Raw genomic sequence first — 22744 nt, forward strand, 5'->3', positions numbered from 1 at the left:
ATCCAGACAACTACTTGTAGGATCTACTTGCTGAGAACCGACAAGATATTTAACGATGTGTAGATGTCCGTTAAGAGCAGCAAGATGAAGTGGTGTTTCTTTATTCATGGATTCAGTTGCCGCATTGAGTTTCCTGTCTTCAATGAAGTACCTAACAATATTGAGATCCCCACAAGCTGCTGCAGTGTGAAGTAGATCATGAAACCTAAGGTCGAAGTGTAAAACTTCAATCAGGAACCGGACTTGGGTTATTTCTCCATTGAACACGGCTGAATGAATCTTGATTGGTGGTACTTTATTCCATTTGGCATGAAACTGTATGTATGCTGGGAAGGAGTTAATGCCTGACAGCAAACTTGTTATCAAACGTGAAGCTATGTCGTTAACCTGCAAGATAATTATGACAAAGATGGTGGCTGTGGAAAATATACAATGTCATGTATACCTCTATATCTGTGTTAAAATCGCTTTCAAGACTAGTACTGTATCCAGAGTCAGAATGAGAACTCTTTGATTTCACAACTATTGACTGATCGTCGAGTTCCACAGATGACTGAGCACTTTGATTGTTATCGTTGTCCGAGTCAGTATCTGAGAGTACGAGAACAGAAACCTTCTAGCATGATTATAGCGTGATTATAGTTTATCGTCAACAGCTATTAATGTATCTGTCAATGCACAAAAAAACTTACCGCTATCTGAACTGCTTGAATTGGCATCCTAATAAATTAGCAAGAGTAAATTAATGTCGTGTATAATCATCACTAAAGAGCACATTCATTAATGAAAATGTTAGCTGAATACTGATCATCCATGCAGTTTTGTAGTTTCGCATATCAATGGTCAGTTTAAGTGGCCGCTATACATAATGAAAGCACCGCGGGTGCTGATGCCTCGGTTGAGGTGCCAAACCTATACATAACATAAAGCTACTAATAGCGTTTTATACACACACATTATAATTATCATGAATTTGATGAAAAATCTTGCATTGATTAATTTTAATTTGCTGCATGCAGGCAGAATCCAGAATCACAGGGAAACACAAAGAGTGGGTAATGATCGACCATGATTATTGTTAAAAACGATCGATGCCAAAAGTTCAAGCCAAGATTAATGGCTGCATCAGTAGAGCCTTGCAGCTCTCTTCTCACTGTTGCAGCTACCAATAGCTAGCGTTCTAGTGCAGAGCTAACTACTATAAGTAGAGTAGCAACACTCCATGGACAACTTTCGCTACGCACTCTTCTGAAAAGGCTGCAATGGCATTCCAAGTAAGCAAAACTAGGCATACCTCGAGAACGAAGCATTATTTTGCAAATCCACAAATTACAATCCAAGTAAACATGACTAGAAGCCTATAGAAACTCTTACTTGCACTTGATTCATCCTTGAGCAGCTGTAGCAGTCTACACAGACACACACACACACACAAACACACTACCGTATACCTCGCTTACGCATGTGCACCGAGGCATAATTATGCCAATGTCCCCCACTTTCTCTTTCCTCAGATATATATAATATATAGAACATTGAAAAACGAAAGCCGAAATGTTACCTCATCTGCTTTTTTGGGCATAATATCATCGCATGATATACCAAGAGATGGGGACAACTTCTTGGGTAGGGAGGATTGTTGTCGCTCTTCATCCTCCGGTTTGGGTGGTTGCTCAGATGTGGTTGCTAGTTGGGGATCCAGGTTTTCAGTTGTGCGTGGCCCTCTTTCTTTAGATATGGGATATAGTTGTGGTTCCTTTTCATCGGTTGTAATCTGTTGTTGCTCTTGTGTGTGGGATGACTGGGGCAGGTTCTCAAGAGGAGTTGGGGTTGGTCGAGGATCCATGTCTTCGTCCTGCCTGAGAAACATATTTTAGGCAGAACAAATTTATATGATACTACCACACATTAAGCTTACTTACGTATACCTTTTGTTTTCCTTTTCCTTTTCTTCGTCAAATGGGAGAAGCCGCGCTCCAATCTCACTGAGTGCCAACTGTTGAGAAGGGGACAGAGGGAAGATATGCTCAGCAACAGCTGCAGAAACCAAGAAATGTAACTCAACACAGCCTTTCTTGACGGAACAAAGTTGTAAAGCATTGAATTCCAGGCCTAAGATTTCAGCAACTTTGTCTTGTAGCACTATAACCCCGTTTAGTGTTAATGTCGACTCCGTGCATTTTAGCGCAAACACTTTGGCCATCTTACGAGACCTGCATGACGAAAAAGCAGACGGAGGAACTTCGAAAACACTTCTCTGGCAGAAAGTTTTAAAATCATCAAGGTATTGTTCGAGCATTTTGTGATCGACAGCAGAACCAGAGTGTTGAATAAGCAGCTCAATGATTTGGTAGTTCAAGAATGATATATAATTGTAGGTTCGAAGTGTGGAGAATATTCTGGCAAGGCTGTTAGCAGCAAGGACCATCACTTTGTGCTCAGTATCAAGTGCACTCACATCTTGATCTTTTGGAAGAACAGCACTCAGTACACAATCCCGTAGATTGTCTAAGGTATCTCTTCCTTCAATTGACTTCCGAATACACAATGAGAAATCAGAAAACTTGATCATAATCTTTCTTGTATCGAGTATCAATTTTTCTTCCAAATACTTGACATATTCATCATCAAGACCGGCAACATCAAGATAAGGAAAGAGGGTGGTAGTTTCCACAGATATTGTTTTCTTGGGGCAACCTTCTTTGGAGAAGAATTGTTGTGGAGAACACTCTTTGCAGTAAGGACACACAAAAATGTCACGATTATCGGTGGCAGAATGAAACGACTCATCTCCAGAAGAAACGTCACCATCGTCTGCTGGCTCAGCTGGGTGGTCAGGTTGGAGTGTGTCACTCCTTTCTAGTGAGTCTTGCAACCACTTGGCAGAGGAGAGTGTTTCCTGGGCACAGCCTCCTGGTATACTAAATTCTGAGAATGGAGAATAATTTATAGTGATTGACCAATATCATAGACCAACCACGTGGAATACTCACCTTCAAGGTCATTGTGTGTGTCAGATGATTCTTGAATACTAGAAGACTGAGTTGGAAGTGAATTGAATAAATCCTTAGTCCAGTTCTCTGATTTCAAAGATTGGGTCGTGGTGGTGTCATTCGGTATTGTACGTTCCTGCATGGAGACAATCAGGTAAGAGTATACGTAGGTGTGGTTAATTATTCCAGGATAAAAATCATCACTGAAACATATACATATAATTATAATAGTCTAGAGATACGAAGTGTACACACAAACTCACTTTTAAGTACTGACAGATTTGATCGGCAATCTCTTCCTTCCTTAACTTTACCAACATCTCCAGAAGCGTCTTGAATGTCGCTTGTTCAGGATTCTTTCCTTTCCAGATTTTCAAGCACTTAATCACGGCTAATTGATTAGTTTTTGCACCTTTGACATCGGTTTGTTCACCAGGGGTTAATTCCATCACATCGACATAAAAATCAACATCATCAAAATAGGCAGCCAAATAGGGTATGTCTACTTGTTGAATTTGACAGTCGACTTGAGAAGGACTGAGTTGATATTTGTCCAATAGCCCTTGAAGAACTGTACTCACTGCAGTTCATTGTAAACATAATTATATAATTATAACAGGTTGTTAAACAGAAAACAGCATAGGGCATGATTACTTATACATAACATTTTATATGCACTATTATAGCGACAAACATTAAAGTAACTTGCATACCATACTGAGTTAAACCTAAATTAAGTAACTCCTTCCAGGTTAGAAGAGGCCCTGATTTCAAACGGTGATCAAGCATTTCACGAAGACAGTTGCTGTCATCATTAGCCTACTGCTTTCTGATAATATCTAGTGTGACAATATGAGCTTTCCCAATCTCTGTTCTGAGAGTAGCACAGTTTATGATGAGCTTCGTTTACGGTGTGAGCACTATAATGTATATACCGTAGTTAAACGTTAACGGGCGTCACCGTCCTCATCGTTGCACGGAAAGAGAATGGGAGCCAAGCCTATAGCTACAGTTTTGTTCTGGCCTGTTACAGAATAGCATTATGAATCTCATTATTTTAAGTGGGTGTTAGCCAATAGTAAGTGTGCCTCTCAGTCAATAGCATGTACAAAATTCACACTCGGTAAAGTTAAGTGGGTGTGTCCATTTGAAATACTGTAATCTGATTGGAGCCGGTGGAATTCCACGGACAGAATAAAACTGTATTGGGTTCCGTCCTCTTTTCGTACAACAGTAGAGGCGGCGCCGGGTCTAGTTAAATTCCAAACCACCCATATCAAATAACCGCCCATCCCATACTTTTGCCTGATCGTAGAAGCGCGCATGCGTATAATTGGGTCAAATGTCAACATGATGGAAGATTTTTCATTGATAAATAGCTATATATATCAGAAACGTAAGACTTAAAACTTGCTAGAGACTTATACAACTTTGTTAAATCTATCTTAGAACAAACAACAATCATTCAACTTAAGATGATCGAGACTATACTTCCAGCTCAGGCCCCTTTCTCTCTTGTGCCAGGGTGTCTTCGATCTGTGATCTGCATGTAACTGTACAGAAGATGGAACTGGGTCGTTTTCACAGTACCATAGCTAACTCTCTTGGATGGGCGCTTGCACGGTTCAGTAGCCACATAATCAAATACCTGCCCACCCCTTCTTTAGCCTAAATACATATAGCTATCAGAACAGGTGGGCGGTTCGATGGTTAACTATGGTATAGATCTACATATAAGAGTACCCCCATGCAGTTATTTGGCACCGACATTAAATCTTACCCATTCGAGGTCCAGGATTGCTCTCAATGTCTCCAGCTAGCAGCAAGAGGTGGGAAAGAGAGTGGAGCAACACAACAATTGATATCACCAGAAGACCAACGTTCCTTGTATGTTTTAGGAATTTGTTTTTATCTTGAGAGCTCAGAAATGTGAGAATATATAATAAAAGCAATCCTCCTTGAACCACTTTCGCAGTAGTACCCACTGTATCACTGAAGTGTAGAGGCTGGTGTTTTGTCGAGGGAGCTTTACTGTGTGGTCGTGATCCCCTCCCACCACTGAACAGCCCAATGCGAGCTCTCCACAACTCCACAGAGATCCCCATGTAGCTGAATAATTATTAGATTGTACATAGATCAAGGAAAAATTATTATGAGTTCTCACCTATATTTAATATTTTATGGCCATCTCTTTGCACTCTGATCTCACTGTACTGTGTGTTAGTTTGGTAAAGATGGTTAATTCTCCTAATAGTAAATTTTTTGGCTTCTGTGGTTTGGAAGAAGTTCTGCCATATCAGTGTGTAATTTTATGGCACATGTATACCCTAAAAGCCATACACCTAGAGATTTCCAAAAGCTAGCTATAGCCTCCATAAGGCACCATAATTAATTATATGACTATTTCTTGTTTTGCATATAGATCTATATAGTAGCCTCGAAAACGTAATTACTAAAATGTGAGTAAAAAGCATGCGCAGCGCCTTATTTAGAAGAAGTACAGTAATACACTGTAGACAAAAAAGTATCGACAAACTAGTTATAATTATAGAGTCTATACATGTCATGCACATAATTGTAAAGCCGGCCGAGTGTGCATAATTCATAGTTAGCAATAATAATCCATACACTACTTCCTGTTGAACAGCACACTAGCTACTTGGTATACCAATAGCATCTGGTATATAAGAAAGTGACCACACAATTTTGCTGTGTCCATTGCTGTTATTCCCATCTGCATAAAAATAATAATTATGATAAAAGAGATGCTGATAATTGTTGAAGTGCAGCATTTACCTTATCCATAACTTTTGGATTGGCTCTATTCTTGAGGAGAATACTGACAATCTCTATTTGTCCCTTGATAACTGCTAGCTGTAGAGCTGTCGTTCCTCTGGCATTCTGGACATTGACGTGAGCTTTCGCACCAACCAATAGTTCCACTATAGCGAGATTACCTCTTTGAGAGGCAAGCATTAAAGGGCTCCATCTCTCCTGCATGTATACATATACAAATAAGTCGGGTTACAAAATATTTATTCAGCATACAGCATACCGCTTTTGTACTACGTAAGTCTTGGACAAAAACTTGACAGAAGCAATGATTTTGATATAGTATGCAAAAACGGTGTATTACATGTGCTATTATATAAGGGTTCTTTATTTGATGATGTACATGGCAAAGACAATGCACCTTGAGGTCATACGTAATATTAGCATCAGCTCCATTGTTAAGGAGTACACGGACACACTCTGTTTGTTCATTGTCAGTGGCTTGAAATAGAGCTGTAGATCCATTGATGGAGGAAGCATAATTTACTGGAGCCTTCGCAGCAAGAAGAAGTTTAACCACAGACGAATGACCCTTTTGTGCCGCTTTCATGAGGGGACTCCACCCACTCTATACAGACAATAATGCACCATAAAATTTATATATTATAGGGGATCAAAATTAATTATGATAGCATAAGCATGCATTAATTCACATGCACTAAAAATTAACCTGCATATAGAATGTATCACGTACAACTTTAATACACAACAATTAAAGAAAATGTTGGCACGTAATTAGTGCCACAAGCTGTTTATTGGCCAGGTATAGTAGATCGTGGTCAAGGGCCTTTACATAGCCATGTAATAACTATTACATACAGTATGCACTCTTACTTTGTCCACAGCTTTTAGATCGGCTCCATTTTTAAGGAAAACTCGGGCACACTCTGTTCGTCCATGAAAAGCAGCTATTAATAGAGCAGTTGCTCCATGTGGTCCTTGAGCATTAACGCGAGCTTTGGCAGCAACCAATAGTTTCACTATCGCAAGATGACCATTTTGTGATGCTATCAATAGAGGGCTCCATCTTTCCTGTATATGTATTATAATTATATACACCACATAATTAGCACACATTTATTAAAACTGAGTCACTCTAATAATTAATAGTATGGCTAAGCACGAGTAGCCATACTATTGATTGTTAATTGTTTGTGATGCAGTTTTAAGAACATTTTTAACTGCAGTTTCAGTAAAAACATTAGCCGCGGCCGTTATTCGAACGTGCGGTCGTCAAGGCAGTAATTGCACGTCGTTAATGACGACGTGCAATTACTAATACGCGATTAATCACTGTACGAATCACAGTGAATAATAGGACAACATGCGATTATTATGAATATAGCATTGTAACGACAAAAATTCTGTGTTAATATACTGCACGTATAGCACACATTGTACTCTCTCTTGAGTGAAAAGCCCTGTTGTATATTATATATATATATATATAGCTGTTGATACCTTGTCGGCAATATTGGCGTCAGCTCCACTCTTAAGGAGTACATGGACACACTCTGTATGACCTGCACCAGTGGCTTGAAATAGAGCCGTAGATCCATCCAATAATTGAGCATTAAGTGGAGCCTTTGCATTAATGAGTAAATCAACCACAGTGGGGTGACCAAAGTGAGCCGCTGCCATGAGAGCAGTGCCTCCATTCTGCATAACACAAGCAGACAATAAGTATACGTAATTATAATAAGGTGTCTTACTTCGTCTTTTAGTTTGGCATTGGCAGCATTCTTTAGGAGAACTCTGACACACTCTGTCTGACCGCCAATGGCAGCCAAATGGAGAGCTGTTCCATTCTTGACACCTCGTGCATTGACAAGAACATTTGCAGCAATCAAAAGTTTCACAATCTTGAGATGACCATCTCGAGCAGACATCATAAGAGTAGTGAACCCCATCTATATAATAGTTAGATACTGTTTGGAGGTGTCTATGGGATTTAGAAGCCCAAAGGCACTGATTTAGTATCACGAGCGTAGCGATAAAACAGTGTCCTAACTCATTTATATACTATTGTAGTTTTTTTGTACAAAGATCAAAGGAAAAACTATGCTAACTAGTGTTCAAGCTGGCGCTGTGCTAATGCCTCTCGCCATGTTTTTGCTTTCGCTGAAAAGTATTAGAGTGTTATATTAGTTTCTATAATGAATTTTATATTAAAGTTAGCTTATCTATATAAAGTCACTGAGAAGAAAAGACTTATTTACATGCATCTATTGTTGTATTATGTGGCTTACTAGGACCTCAAGAAAGAAGAAAATTATTTCTTCCAAGATCTGTAGTTCAGTGTATATAATATCTAAGAAGAAAAGACCTGTGTACATGCATATTGTTATCTATATTGTTATATGGTAGTGTTTTGTGGCTTACCAGGCCTTCAAGACAAAGATGATTCTGCCAGGAGGATCTGGATCTGGATCTTGGATATTATTATTTTCTCACACGTGGGGAATGAGCGCGCATGCGCATTACATACACAGGAATAATTAAAGGGTGTGTCCAAAGAGATCAATTTCACAAATGGCTACTGCTAGCTAGCTGTTTTAACAGATATTTTCTGAGTATTGTAGCTAACAAAAAGCTAGCGCTTTAGTGCAAGGCTAACTCATATGTTGAATAGAAAGTTTGTGAGAACAGATGATGCTATGAAAGATTCTGAAGAGACTGCAACAGCCTTCAATGTGAGTCAAACTAGCCATAACTCGAGAAAGAAGCTTTAGTTTGCAAATCCACGAATCAAAATCCAAGAGAACGTGGCTAGAACCCTATAGAAGCTGTTAGTTTTCGTCGCATTGCAACCGTTGAGCAGTTACAGCTGGAACAGACACACAGACACACACACGTATCCCTCGTGCGGCTACGCCTCGAGGCATAACAAATGCTATAATTATAGACTAGGATCTACAACTGTAACCACAGACCGTGCTCTATTATTCTGTGGTTGGCATTTTTGGAACAGTTTGGTAGTTAGAGCACTGCGGGGTAGTTAGAGCACGGTTGGTGGTCAAAATAATTGATTTTTAAGCCATAGAATTGTATAATTGCTCCATGGTTGCAATGCGAGTACAGCTAAGTGATTCTATAAGCTTCTAGCAATGCCATCTTGCTAACAAAGGCTTTATTCTCGTGTGAAGGCTAGTTTTGCAGTACGTTGGAGGCCATTGCAGTCTCTCCAGAATCAGGAATAGCAAAATCTTTTCGTAAAAGGTTGATAATTCTACTTAGTAGTTAGCTCTATACTAGAGCCGATAGCTATTGGTATATAGCTGCAAGAAGCTAAAAACTACAAACCAGTTAATGCACTGTTTTTAACTCATTTATATACTAGTGCGAATGCGCACACTTTGCCCTCGAGGCGCCTTACTACAATACAATTACTTGAAAACTGGAAACTAGGTATATACTAAGTAAATTGCAGGTCTCTGCCATGTACATTACTTCCCATGTATTCTAAATATACAGTGCCAGAACAGTTAAACGATGTTACTTGTAACATGTTCACAGTCTTACAACCTTGTCTATTGAATTTGGGGATGCTCCATTCTTGAGAAGAACACTAACACACTCCGATTGTCCTTTGAAAGCAGCCATGTGGAGAGCTGTATGACCATACTGATTGCGAGCTTTGATCTGAGCCTTGGCAGAGATAAGTTGCATTATAACTTCAGGATGACCTTCTTGAGCAGCAGATATTAGAGCTGTGAATCCATGCTGTACAAAAATGATATAAATTAATACAACTTACAAGTGTAACAGGAGAGTTTTAATATGTAAAAAAGACTTACTTTGGTCTTAGCATTGACCCGAGCCCCATTCCTTATGAGAACATCGACACACTTTGATCGTCCTCGACCAGCAGCCAGCATAAGAGGCGTTGAATCTTTTAGAGAACGGCCTTCAATTTGAGCATTGGCAGCGATCAGTAGCTCCACAACTCTAGCATGGCCCTCAAGACAAGCAACCATAAGAGGAGTGAACCCGGCATACTGTACACAAAAAATGTTGATAGATTATTATTATTTTAGTTTTACCCTATTTGGATCTTTGTATCATGCATGGTACACTCTCTAGCGAAGTGAGGCCCATTGTTTATCAGCTGTTTATACTTTATACTCAATGTGCATGAGGGAAAGTATGGGACACGTATTATTATAGGCTGCTCAATTATATGCACATGCATGGTAAAGAAGATGGGCACCCCCTATAGTTAATTTTGATGTTGAATCTTTATTTGGCGATCATTATTGCTAAGCTCACCGTATTTGACAGATGAACACTTGCTCCAGCAGAGATCAACAGATTAACAATATCTTTGGCCCCGTTTCTACTAGCCAACCAGAGAGGAGTGAATTTCTTCTACATAATTAGACAAATACGTGACGACAAATCTTAAGACTTACAGAATCTACAAAACAGTATTTATAGATTCTAAATATAATCAAAAAGGCATGCAACTGACTATCAACCCTACGTGTGAGCAAAAACCAAGGCCACAGACCAGATATACTATATGTACTATACACAAAAAAAATCTATTAATAGAATATAGATATTACTGTACGTTTCCACTACCCCCTTCGGTTTTTGCTCGCAAGCTATTGCACATCCTCTCTCATTTTATACGCTCTTGATATAAAATACTCACAGAGCTTTGAAAATTTGGGTTAGCCCCTTTTTGAAGAAGAATTTGAACACACTCCAAGTATCCTTGTCCGGCTGCAATGTGTAGGGCTGTGAAATCGTCCTGGTGTGGTATAAAATGTGACTGTTATAAACGCATCAGTTCTGCAATAACTAAATTACTACACATGCATGTACATGTATAACTATACATGTACCTTCATCAACGAGTTAACTTGTACGCCAGGTTCCTTCAATAATATCTTTAGAGCTTCAGTGTGGCCATACATTGCAGCAGTCTGAAAAGGCAACCTCCCTTTCTGCACAAAGTAGGAAATTGGAGACAGCAAACTGATCAACAAAATTAAGTTAACGTGGTACATGTATAATTATTGTTGCATGTCATGTATTATATACCAGTATTAACTAGAGCACTAAAGTGCAAACCCTCGGCTGGTGACGTGACATGATTATAAAGAAACCAGAAGAGTTATTTATAATTATAGAGTAAACAATGGAACTTCGAACAACACGGATTTTCGAACGATTTAGCACCACGGTAAGCAAAAACAAACAGCGATATGCAGAATCTGGCCCTACACAAGCCGACTTACATGCCTTAAGAACAAGCTGGGTTGAATAGCAACGTTGTAGCTCTTGCAATGATGACGTAATAATCCAGAAAACAAAAGTGTGCGATAGTTGGAATTTCAAAAAGTAATGTATCCCCGAACCGAGGTACTTGCCGCTTTAATTAGCTAATATTGAGCTTCCCATCAGCTTTAGTATGTCCTATTTAGTATGTAGTGAACATAAGCAACACTAAAATTACTTCACTGCTACTCAAAACAACAATAAACTTTCGAACATGCAGTAAGTGCTGAATCAGTACTTTTAACACCCACGTGGATGGTTGTATAATGTATACATAGATTGAATAGAGAGAGGGATTGGAAACGGAAGTTACCTCGAATTATATCCGCGTTACGCCAGGGTTTAATCGAGGCTGTGTATCTAACGTTGGTAAAATCTTGTCTGCTAGATTATACTACATTTGTACTAAAACTTGCACTTCCAACTGACACTTGAGACCATATGGGACACAGTACACCGATGAGTTGCACAGTCTTAGCTATTATTAGAAGCATTCTAGGTACATAAAGATCTCATAGCATGTTTTGTACCTCTAGCTCTCTTCACAAAAGTCAAAAATGTATTTTTTCTTTTCCAACTGATGCTCACCATTAGGGGGCATGAGAATGACGTTTTAGGGGGGCTCAGAATATCTTGTAGTGATCATAATTCATGAAACATTGTTTCCCGCGTGTTGAGCAACCGTAACACGGATTGACATCAAAGGCTCTCTGGTGCCATGCTGCAAATTCAATGTAAAATGTCACGTGACGCTACTTCCGTTTCCAATCCCTCTCCCTATTCAATCTATGATGTATACAACCATCCACGTGGGTGTTAAAAGTGCTGATTCAGCACTTACTATTCCAAAGTTTATTGTTTGTTTTGAGTAGCAGTGAAGTAATTTTAGTGTTGCTTATGTTCACTATACTAAATAGGACATACTAAAGCTGATGGGAAGCTCGATCTTAGCTAATTAAAGCGGCAAGTACCTTGGTTCGGGGATACATTACTTTTTCCGAAATTCCAACTATCGCACACTTTTGTTTTCTGGATTATTACGTCATCATTGCAAGAGCTACGACGTTGCTATTCAACCCAGCTTGTTCCTAAGGCATGTAAGTCGGCTTGTGTAGGGCCAGATTCTGCATATCGCTGTTTGTTTTTGCTTACCGTGGTGCTAAATCGTTCGAAAATTCGTATTGTTCGAAGTTTCATTGTTTACTCTAATGCAGTGCATGTAGTAATGAATATCATGTACGACTTATTAAACTGTCTAGCACAGCAACTCAGGAGCTAAACCAGACTGGAGGCATGCTGAAACATTTGAGAACAGGGTTTTATATGCACTGTGGACTAGGATCACAGCAAAGAAGCCTGGAGTCTCATGCAGAGAAGTACGGCTCCTGGAGTAGGATCCCAGAGTCAGCTAACAGAGACAAGCCAGACACAATTCTAGATTTCTATTGTATCGACCCTTTTCCACAAACATCAGTAATTATTGGCTTATGTTTTGAATAATAGCCGCATATAGCTGGGCTAATTATATTGTGGTTTATGTTTCAAATAATAGTCGTGTTTAATAGTACGCAAAAAGCTTCTTAGATTTAGCTCGCCTTTTCTGCGAAACAAAGACTTCTTTGCAAAATCTGCCAAATTTTAAGCCTTAGTTTTAATGCTACAAGTTTCCTTACAGAGACAGTAGAATCCTGACGTTACATACAAATTGTGATGCCTAAATCACCAGGTAAGCCAAACTGAGCGACAGACACACGGACACACAGACAGACTGACAGACTACTGTAACCGAGGCCGCTTACGCGCCTCGGGTTAATTATGCATTGAAGTGCTACCCTCGGCTGTTTACACAAATAATTATATATAGCAACCAAAAGGGTGTTATACAATAAATACTGGGCAAAGCAGCAAAAAACAGGAGCAATGCTGAAACTTTTGAAAACAGTAGTGTATGATATATGCATTGTACTAGGGTCACAGCAAAGTTAGCAAAGAAGCCTGGAGTTTTATAAATAAGGCTCCTGGTATGTTTTTGGGGCTAGGATAAGTAAAGAAGCAAAGAAGCAACAACCACAATTATAATTCTAGCTTTTAGTGACCCTGTTCCATTGTTCCTGGTATGGGGTCACTTCAGCTGTAAATACGTAGTCTACCTCGAATAAAGGCCGCGCGTAGCTAGCTGCTAACGTGCAAGCAAGTTTTTTATTTTGCTCGACTTTTAATCTACCACTATTAAAGTTGTGTGGAGGCTATCCATGCCGTAAACGCTGAGTATAGCCTCAGATGTCACATACAAACAAACAAACAAACCAACGGATACCCGTGGCCGCTCGCCCATGCACCTCGGGTAATGATGACTAACCTCGTCTTTGCTTTGTAAGTCACACTCAGCCACTTGAAAAGAAAGTTTAAGCTCCTTCAGCAAAAATCGTATTAAATTTGGGCTACCAGTTGCAGCAGCAAAATGGATAGGTGTAATTCCATCGATGGCCTTCTCATCCACATTCAGTAGTTGGTGCTGTTGAATCTCAGACATCAAGTACTTTACTACATCGACGTTCCCACTTCTGCAGGCATTGTGTAGTGGAGAGCAATTATTGTTGTCCAGACTCGCGGGATCGACCAGCTGAGTGCTAACAAGGTACTTAACGATATGCAGATGTCCATTGAGCGCAGCAAAATGAAGTGGTGTTTCTTTGTTTGTGGATTCAGTTGCCGCATTGAGTTTCCTGTCTTCAATGAAGTACCTAACAATATTGAGATGTCCATAAGCTGCAGCAACGTGAAGTAGAAATTGACCTTGCTCAACAGAATTGTTGCAGTATAGAACTTCAATCAGGAACCGAACTTGGGTTATTTTTCCATTGAATACGGCTGAATGAAGCTTGATTGGTGGTATTTCATTCCATTTGGCATAAAAGTGTATGTATGCTGGGAAGGAGTTAATGCCTGACAGCAAACTTGTCAAACGCAAAGCTATGTCGTTCAACTGCAGGAGAAAAACATGATCATGATCGACAAACATGGTGGCTGGCTGTATATAGGGTAAAATATACCTCTGGATCTGCGTCGAGGTCAATTTCCAATTTGGTATGTACTGTTGATGAGGTTTGGCTAGGTAGACGTTTTGATGACACAGTATTATATCCAGAATCAGAATGAGAACTCTTTGATTTCACAGCTATTGACTGATCGTCGAGTTCCACAGATGGCTGAGCACTTTGATTATCATCGTTGTCCGAGTCAGCATCTGAAAGTACGAGAAAAAAACCGTGCAGCTAGATTATAGTGCTATAGATTAGCATGTATATATATATATATATACTCCATCAAGCAGCTATAGTGCATAAAATTAATGATCTGTCCATGCTTCAAGAAAATGTATGTAAAACTTACCACTATCTGAACTGTGAGAGGTGACATCCTAATTAAAAAAGAAAGACACTAAGTTCACAGTGATTGCACACACATGCATCAATGATAACATTACTGCACTGATCATATCCAGCTTTACATCTTAATGAGTAATTATTTACCTGTACTTCGAAATGATAGTCCTCGCAGTCCAATTGGATTACCCCAAGATCCTTTAGTTCTGCTTCTTGATTGGGTGTGAGTGGGAAGATGTCGGGAGGAATGAAAGAGGGTACCTCAAACACAAGTTGAACGCAGCCTTCATTAATTCCACAAAGTATTAACGTTTTTACATCAACTGCAAGTATTTTTGCTAGATTTTCTTCAAATTGTTTCAAGTAGAGAAGCTCACATTTGTCATAAGTAGAGTCAAGCTTCACGATCATCGTAGTACTATCATCTCTGGAACCACAATCAAACTTCGTCGGGTACTGAACCCTTCGTTCCGCATACTCTTTAAACTCTTTAACATAGACTAAAAAGTTGTCCTTGTCTTCATCACTTCCAAGATGGTCAGTGAGATGCTCAATCAATCCATACGAAAAATATGAAAAATAGCCACGGATAACATCCCATACATCATAGATATCGCTCGCCTTTTGTAGATCCTCTTGTTTCTCCCAAAACAAACACTGGTTGGGGCTTTTGAACACTTGCTTGTAGCAGCTCACATCCATTAAACAAGTGGTCAACTGCTTTAAAACAATTCGACTTTCCAAAGACTTCCGAAGTTTCATTACCAAATTTGAGAACTTTTTATCCATTTCTAGTGAGTCCAGCTCCCACTTGGCCCATTTGGCAGAGGTGAGTTTTTCCTGCATACATTTTCCTGATACCACATTAGATTCTGAGAATAGAGAAATGATTGACGGTGAATAAAAGCACAACAGGTACTGATGCCTCGGTGGAGGTGTCAAAGCTACGTAACATAAAGCTACCAAGAGTTCATAAAGAGCACTGTATAGTATGGCAGCTGTAGTACAAACCACGGTACGTTACATACTATGTCACTCTCAAACCACATTTTAAGTGGGTGTATAGGTGTAGTGGTTAATTATGACATATCAGCATACACATGCATACGTGGCAGCTGCATGTAGCAGTCTACACACACACAAACACACTACTGTATACCTCGCTTACGCGGACGTACCGAGGCATAATGAAGACGTGTCAAAGCTACGTAACATAAAGCTACTAGCTAATAACGAGCTGCACTGTGCTAATGCCTCTGCCTTTCGCTCAAAAGTATTGGAGTGTTATAGCATATAGATAAACGAATAGAAAGGGATTGGAAACACCTCACGTGATCGATTGCAATCTCAACATGTAACGTCACACCCTCAAAATATAGGCTAGTTACACTCCAGAATCTATGCACTGGTGAGCTCTGCCGCTTTTCTCTTCAGCCGATTTCTACAGGGGAAATCCAGATATGCACTGGGTTTCTAGCATCCACATGGTTTCCCAGATAGCTCCAGCTGATGTTCTAATGTTCACTGGCTGGGTTTGTGCTCAAAACAGCTACATTCAGTTTAAGGTTTTGTTCCTATATCTCACTTTCGCAAGTCTATTACTTACTGAATGCTGCATTATATGAAAGCCTATATTCAGGGAATAACCATCAATGCTGCATTCTATTATAATTGGTAACTACTTGTAGTAAATTTTCTCTATCATGTTTCCGTTCCTTTACAGTGACTTCTAAGTTAGGGTGAGTATAGCGTTTAACGTGTGTTTATAGTAGAACAGGAATATGACATTTATTTTTTGTATTGCTTTAACACCTGGATATGAGCCATGAATACGTTTCGTTACATACATTTTTGACGCTGTGTGTGTATATATCCTCCGTAATAATTGTAAGTATGTCATGTTTGTACGTACGTATTGTGTTAATTTTGTGATTCATAATTAATAATTATTACAGAGGAGTTATCAATGACAAGCCTCTCCCAGAGACCCAGGAAAAAATGTTTATACAATCTTACAACAATGTATTAGACAATAATAATCGATCTAATTAATTTTTCAAAACAATTAAAAATTATGTCCAATGTTGTAGTGTCTCTCTACCTTTAATACACTTTGCTTCTTGCTTCGAGCAAAATTGTACTAGTGTAACTACATCTATTATTTTAACAAGTTGGACACAACAACATATCCTCCTCTCATTATCAGTTACACACAATTATCATTATCAATTATAAGTTCAGCAGATGCATCTTCTTCTTCAGGGATGTAAACAGTAGCATGCTCCACTAGAGTTGAACCTCCATTACAGTCTATTGACATTCTAGTCCCACATAATTTTACAGATTCTATAGGGTCGTTGTCAGAGGAGGTTGGACACGCATCATCATGGCGCCTTCAGTCATGTGATAATTATAAACCTTTATAGAATTCTTTTGAGGTCAAAGGTGAGAATGTAAAAGCTTGTCAGTGCAAGTAAGAGCTAGAGAACGCTAAAGAGAAATAGATTAATGGTGCTCTGACCTCCTCTGCTCATATAGATCATAATCCTGTTAGATAAAAATTGGAAAAGTGCCAAAAAAATCTAAATACTAGTCTAGATCCATCTTGGACTATTTTCAGCAGGGTGAGAGGGCGGTGGGAATGCTACTGATATCACTACACTAACAAATGACGTGTACGGAATTTTTGGACTAGACCACTTCTGGCTACTTGCAGTGTCTCTGTACAGCCTGCAGAACAGTGGAGAATCGAGGTGCCTAATGGTGCCTAATCAGTCATTTTAATTAGATTCTTATGAGCGCACGTGATAAAACCTGACGATGGATGACGCGCGTCCAACCTCCTCTGGGTCGTTGTTATGGGCTTGCAGCGGAAAAAGAGTTAATTTCTCAACATTTAACCCTTTCCCCATTGAAGCCGTCATATGACGGCCACTCTAGTGGTCATTTTCAAAAATTCTTTGTGCACGCTGTGTTCGAGCTATGTGCACGCTGTAGGTACCAGCACATGCGCATTGAGCTGCTCTTTCACATGGTATCTTTAATATGCTCCCTTGCGGTACGCTTTGTACAGTAATGTCAAAAGAAAAGTGACCGTTTGATAATGTTTCAAGATCTTCGTAAGTACAACCTCAGTGGGGTTCTAGAGTAGCTAGACAGTGAGAATATCGATGCTTACGGCCTTGTTGAGTGAGAGGACAGTGACTGGGATCATAGCTAGATAAGAAGCTACCTTAAGCTAGAGCCTGAAGGCCTGAGGAAGAAGCTCTTGTGATGTACCAACTTCTTGGATCTGGTATAAGTCTAGAGTATAGCATCTGTAGTCTTGATAGCTTCAGTATAACTGTATTTAGGCTAGTTAGTACAGCATTGGACATCATGAGCCACCATTGAACTTGTAAACTGTGTGTAGGTGCATGGAGAAAACATTTCCCGGGAAAAGGGCGTCTGCTGATACGACCTCGCAGAGAACGTTTTGCAGATCCTGATTGAACCATGTCACCGTGAGAACATTGAGAACACTTATTTAGCATAATTATTTAGCCACTCTGTGCCCTCATACAATATTACATAATTGTGAATGTTTGTAAACAATTGCTAATTAGTGGGGGTGGTCAGTTGCTAGGTAACGAAGATGGTGTCAAGATACCTCTGGGGTCTGCGCTACCTGTAGGAAATAGTTACAAGTCATTTCAATGTATGGTTCATGATATATGAATTTTAAAAGAAATTGTGATTTATTCTGTATTTTCTTGTTTTAAAAAACAGGGAAAGGGTTAACCTCCCCCGCACGGAATTTCACACATCTAATAGAGCTTCCTGTCATGTGACTGTAATAATACATTGGCCAGATAGGTGTTTCCAATCCATTCCTATTCGTTTTTCTATGGTTATAGTAGGGGGAATAAATTTTTCTATAATGATTAAAATATTTGCATTTTAAAAGAAAGTGATTATCTATTACGAGTGATGCAAGCTGCGCTGTGCTAATGCCTCTCTCCTTTGTTTTGCTTTTGCTCAAAAACTATTAGAAGAGGTGAAGAGGTATAATGTTACGTTATTATTGTTGATTGCAATTGTTGACAGAATTGAATTCCCCACAAGAGAGGGAAACAGAAGCCTATCTGATGGCTTGATAAATAATCTTCAACAATACTGATCGAAGCAACGAGTGTTGCAAGCGTGCGCTTGCTAATGCCTCTCGCCATGTTATGCTTTCGCTCAAAGAGTATTAGTGTTATAGTAGTTTCTATAATATTAAAAGTTAGCTTATCTATATAAAGTCACTGAGAAGAAAAGACTTACCTATTTACATGCATCTATTGTTGTATTATGTGGCTTACCAGGACCTCAAGAAAGAAGAAAATTGATTCTTCCAGGATCTGTAGTTCAGTGTATAAAATATCTAAGAAGAAAATACTTGTGTACGTGCATATTGTTATCTATATAATAGTTAGACACTGTTTTGGAGGTGTCTATGGGATTTAGAAGCCCGAAGGCACTGATTTAGTATCCCGAGCGTAGCGAGGGTACTAAAGTGGCTGAGGGCTTCTAAATCACATGGACACCGACAAAACAGTGTCTAACTCATTTAGATACTAGTGCGCATGCGCAAACGCTTGACTACAATACAATTACTTGACAACGGAATACTAGGTATACTAAGTAAATTTGCAGGTATACTAAGTCCCATAGTATACCTGCTCTGAGGCACTTTTCCCATGTACTTCCCATGTACTTCCCATGTAGATCTTATCAACTAGTGTCTAAATTGTTATATGGTAGTGTTTTGTGGCTTACCAGGCCTTCAAGAAAAAGATAATTCTGCCAGGATGATGGATCTGGATATCACACATGAGGAATGAGCGCGCATGCGCATTACATCCACAGGAATAATTAAAGGGTGTGTCCAAAGAGATCAATTTCACAAATGGCTACTGCTAGCTAGCTGTTTTAACAGATACTTTCTGAGTCTTGTAGCTAACAAAAAGCTAGCGCTTTAGTGCAAGGCTAACTCATATGTTGAATAGAAAGTTTGTGCGGACAGATGATGCTGTGAAAGATTCTGAAGAGACTGCAACAGCCTTCAATGTGAGTCAAACTAGCCATAACTCGAGAAAGAAGCTTTAGTTTGCTAATCCACGAATCAAAATCCAAGAGAGCGTGGCTAGAAGCGTATAGAAGCTGTTAGTTTTCATCGCATTGCAACCGTTGAGCAGTTACAGCTGGAACAGACACACACACAGTCCGCTTTATCGTATCCCTCGTGCGGCTACGCCTCGAGGCATAATTATATAAGTATAATTATAACTGAGAAGAAAAGACTTATGTACTAATTGTATATGTCACCGTTTATGGAATGTTATCAGTGACAATAATACCAAGGGCGTATGAAGAGAAGAGGGCATGCAACTACAATCTATCAAATTACAAATGGGAGGGGTGTGTGCACTAAAAATAGATTGCACGTGCACTTACTCCATAATAGTGACCAAGCAAGCTAGCTAGCTAGCACTGTACTGTTAGGTAGAGTTAGCCACAAAAGTGAAGAGAAGGACCAATGCTATAGACTAGAAGTAGCCATTGATCAATTCTAAGCTCTTCTAAATTAATTTTGCGGTACATTTCTAGTATAACAGTGTTCACGCCCACTATCACGCCTATTTACGTGTGGGCGGTTGGCTAAATATAGTATATCCTGCTGACTCATCAGTTTTTTGACGACTATGCAGTATACATTGCGAGTTGCATGCCGTCTTCTCTTCATACGCCCTTGATAATACCCACCAGAAAATGCTAACCCTGACACTGCAAAAAGGACACTGAAGTTGCAGAATCAGACCCCCCACAAAAACTTACCCTCCAGAAAATCATACCCAAAAGTTAAACAGGTAAAATACACCCGTGCACAAAAATTATTACCCTCGAGGAAATCATATCGTGTTGGTGCGTGGATATAGCAGGGCCGTAGACAGCGGGGAGCCAGGGGGGGCCAACTGCCCCCCCTGGCATTCTAGACGTGTCAAATTTATTGATTTGCACATCCAATGCTTTAGTGATTAGAATCATGAAATGTATATGTGGGCAGGGCTATCTGATGCGCATTTGACTGCGGAAAATAAGTTACGACCTTTTTTTAAGGAAAAACTCTGAGCTCCACAGGAAGCAGGAGCACCTTCCTAGTTCAAGCTACCTTGTTTTAGCTGCTCTAAGTTGGTGCCATACTCAGAGAACATGAAATAACAGTTGACGTGCTTTAATTTTGGAAAAAATATACTAGAGAGGTATAGTGCTATTACTATAAATAAATGCAGACAGAATAGCTGAAGCACTCCTGTTTTAATCAGCTGTCTCATATAATTGGTTCCGTCTCATAATACCTTCTTATACAATAATGATATATATACAATAATGATAGCTAGTGTATAATTATGTGTAACTCTATATTAAAAGAACTTTAACTCAGCGGCATGTGAGAAACAAAATCTCGTTCTTAATACTAAACTGACCTTCAGGTGAGTTAGATGCTCCTTGAATACTAGACTGTGTTGGAAGTGAGGTGATGATATCCTCCCGTGTCAAAGAAGGAGTGGTGGTGTCATTAGGCAACGTAAACCATGAGTTATGGTTAAGCATTACTGAAGCACCGGTATATAATTATAATTATTGTTATAGAGTGTACACACAAACTCACTTTTAAGTACTGACAGATTTGATCGGCAATCTCTTCCTTCCTTAACTTTACCAACATCTCCAGAAGGGTCAAGAATGTCGCTCGTGCAGGATTCTTTCCTTTCCAGAGTTTCAAGCACTGGATCACGGCTAATTGATTAGCTTCTGCACCTTTGACATCGGTTTGTTCCCCAGGGGTTAATTCCATCACATCGACATAGAAACCAACATTATCAAAAAAGGCAGCCAAATATGGTATGTGCGTTTGTTGAATTTGACAGTCGACTTGAGAAGGACTGAGTTGATATTTGTCCAATAGCACTTGAAGAACTGTACTCACTGGTTGAGCAGATGATCCTAATGACAGATATGCTATAACAATTGAACAGTAATTAATATCAAATAGCACCATGCAATAATGTACAAAACGTCGATATAGAGATCCTCCTGTCTAATAATTGCTTTCCCAAAATTGTGTGATATTGAAGCAGTTTTTGGATAATTATAACAGCATGAGTGTAGGGCAATACATAAAATTGTACGCACTGACAACAAACGCAAATGCAAGGAATCGTACGTTAAATTAATAAGTATCTTGCATACCATACTGAGTATTAAGTAACTCCTTCCAGGTTAGAGGAGGCACTGATTTCAAACGGTGATCAAGCATTTCACGAAGACAGGTGCTGCCATCATTAGCATACCGCTTTCTGATGCTATCTAGTATGACATCCTCAACATGTAGAGCTTGTCCAATCTCGAACCATTTGTTCCGAGAGTCGTACAGTTTAGTGTGAGCTTCGTTTAAATCATCCATTTTTAGTGCGTCATCTGTATATATAATACAAAAAACTGACCGGCACTATAATTATATGTACATACCGCGGTACATGTAGCTATACTGTATAAGAGTACCCCCATGCATGCATGTAGTTAATTGGCGCCAACATTAAAGCTATAATTACCCATTTGAGGCCCAGGATTGCTCTCAACGTCTCCAGCTAACAGCAAGAGGTGGGCAAGAGAGTGGAGCAACACAGCAATCAGTATCACCAGAAGACCAACGTTCCTTGTACGTTTTAGGAATTTGCTTTTATCCTGAGAGCTCAGAAATGTGAGAATATACAATAAAAGCAATCCTCCTTGAACCACTTTCGCAGTAGTACCCACTGTATCACTAAAGTGTAGAGGCTGGTGTTTTATCGAGGGAGCTTTACTGTGTGGTCGCGATCCCCTCCCACCACTGAACAGCCCAATGCGAGCTCTCCACAACTCCACAGAGATCCCCATGTAGTCTAGCTGAATATTAGATTGTATATAGATCAAGCTAGCTCAATGAAAAATTATTGTGAGTACTCACATACCTATATTTATGTGTCCTAGTGCACTACTCTGGATCTCACTGTACTTGTGTGTGTTAATTTGGTAAAGATGGTTAATTCTCCTTATGCTTTAATAGGAAATTTTATGGCTTCTGTAGTTTGGTAAAGAAGTTCTACTATGTAATTAATGGCACATTATACTGTTAAGGCGCCCCCAGCCTTCTAATAATAAGGTGCCATACACCTACAGATT

The 22744-nt window shown here is 39.4% G+C and overlaps 1 protein-coding gene across 2 annotated transcripts; it reads right to left on the minus strand.

Annotated features, from left to right (window-relative positions):
• Window positions 1-5495: 5495 nt before the first annotated feature.
• On the minus strand, window positions 5496-22605 carry LOC135335774 (ankyrin-1-like). Of its 2 annotated transcripts, XM_064531328.1 has the most exons (20): window positions 22534-22605; window positions 22135-22468; window positions 21773-22000; window positions 21191-21541; window positions 21007-21069; window positions 14645-15369; window positions 14505-14532; window positions 14165-14358; window positions 13471-14097; window positions 10676-10777; window positions 10483-10581; window positions 10095-10193; window positions 9623-9823; window positions 9351-9548; window positions 7538-7735; window positions 7287-7484; window positions 6660-6857; window positions 6187-6393; window positions 5790-5987; window positions 5497-5727 (listed from the first exon to the last, which is right to left on the minus strand). In XM_064531328.1, exons 2-20 carry the CDS (start codon window positions 22457-22459, stop codon window positions 5623-5625), a joined length of 4344 nt encoding a protein of 1447 aa, XP_064387398.1. In that variant the 5' UTR covers window positions 22460-22468; window positions 22534-22605; the 3' UTR covers window positions 5497-5622. The 2 variants fall into 2 exon arrangements, with proteins under 2 accessions (XP_064387399.1, XP_064387398.1); XM_064531329.1 differs by lacking the exon at window positions 6187-6393 and having other exon boundaries at window positions 5496-5727.
• Between the last annotated feature and the right edge of the window lie 139 nt (window positions 22606-22744).

This window comes from Halichondria panicea, chromosome 5 (genome assembly GCF_963675165.1).
Source record: "Halichondria panicea chromosome 5, odHalPani1.1, whole genome shotgun sequence".
Taxonomy (NCBI): Eukaryota; Metazoa; Porifera; class Demospongiae; order Suberitida; family Halichondriidae; genus Halichondria; species Halichondria panicea.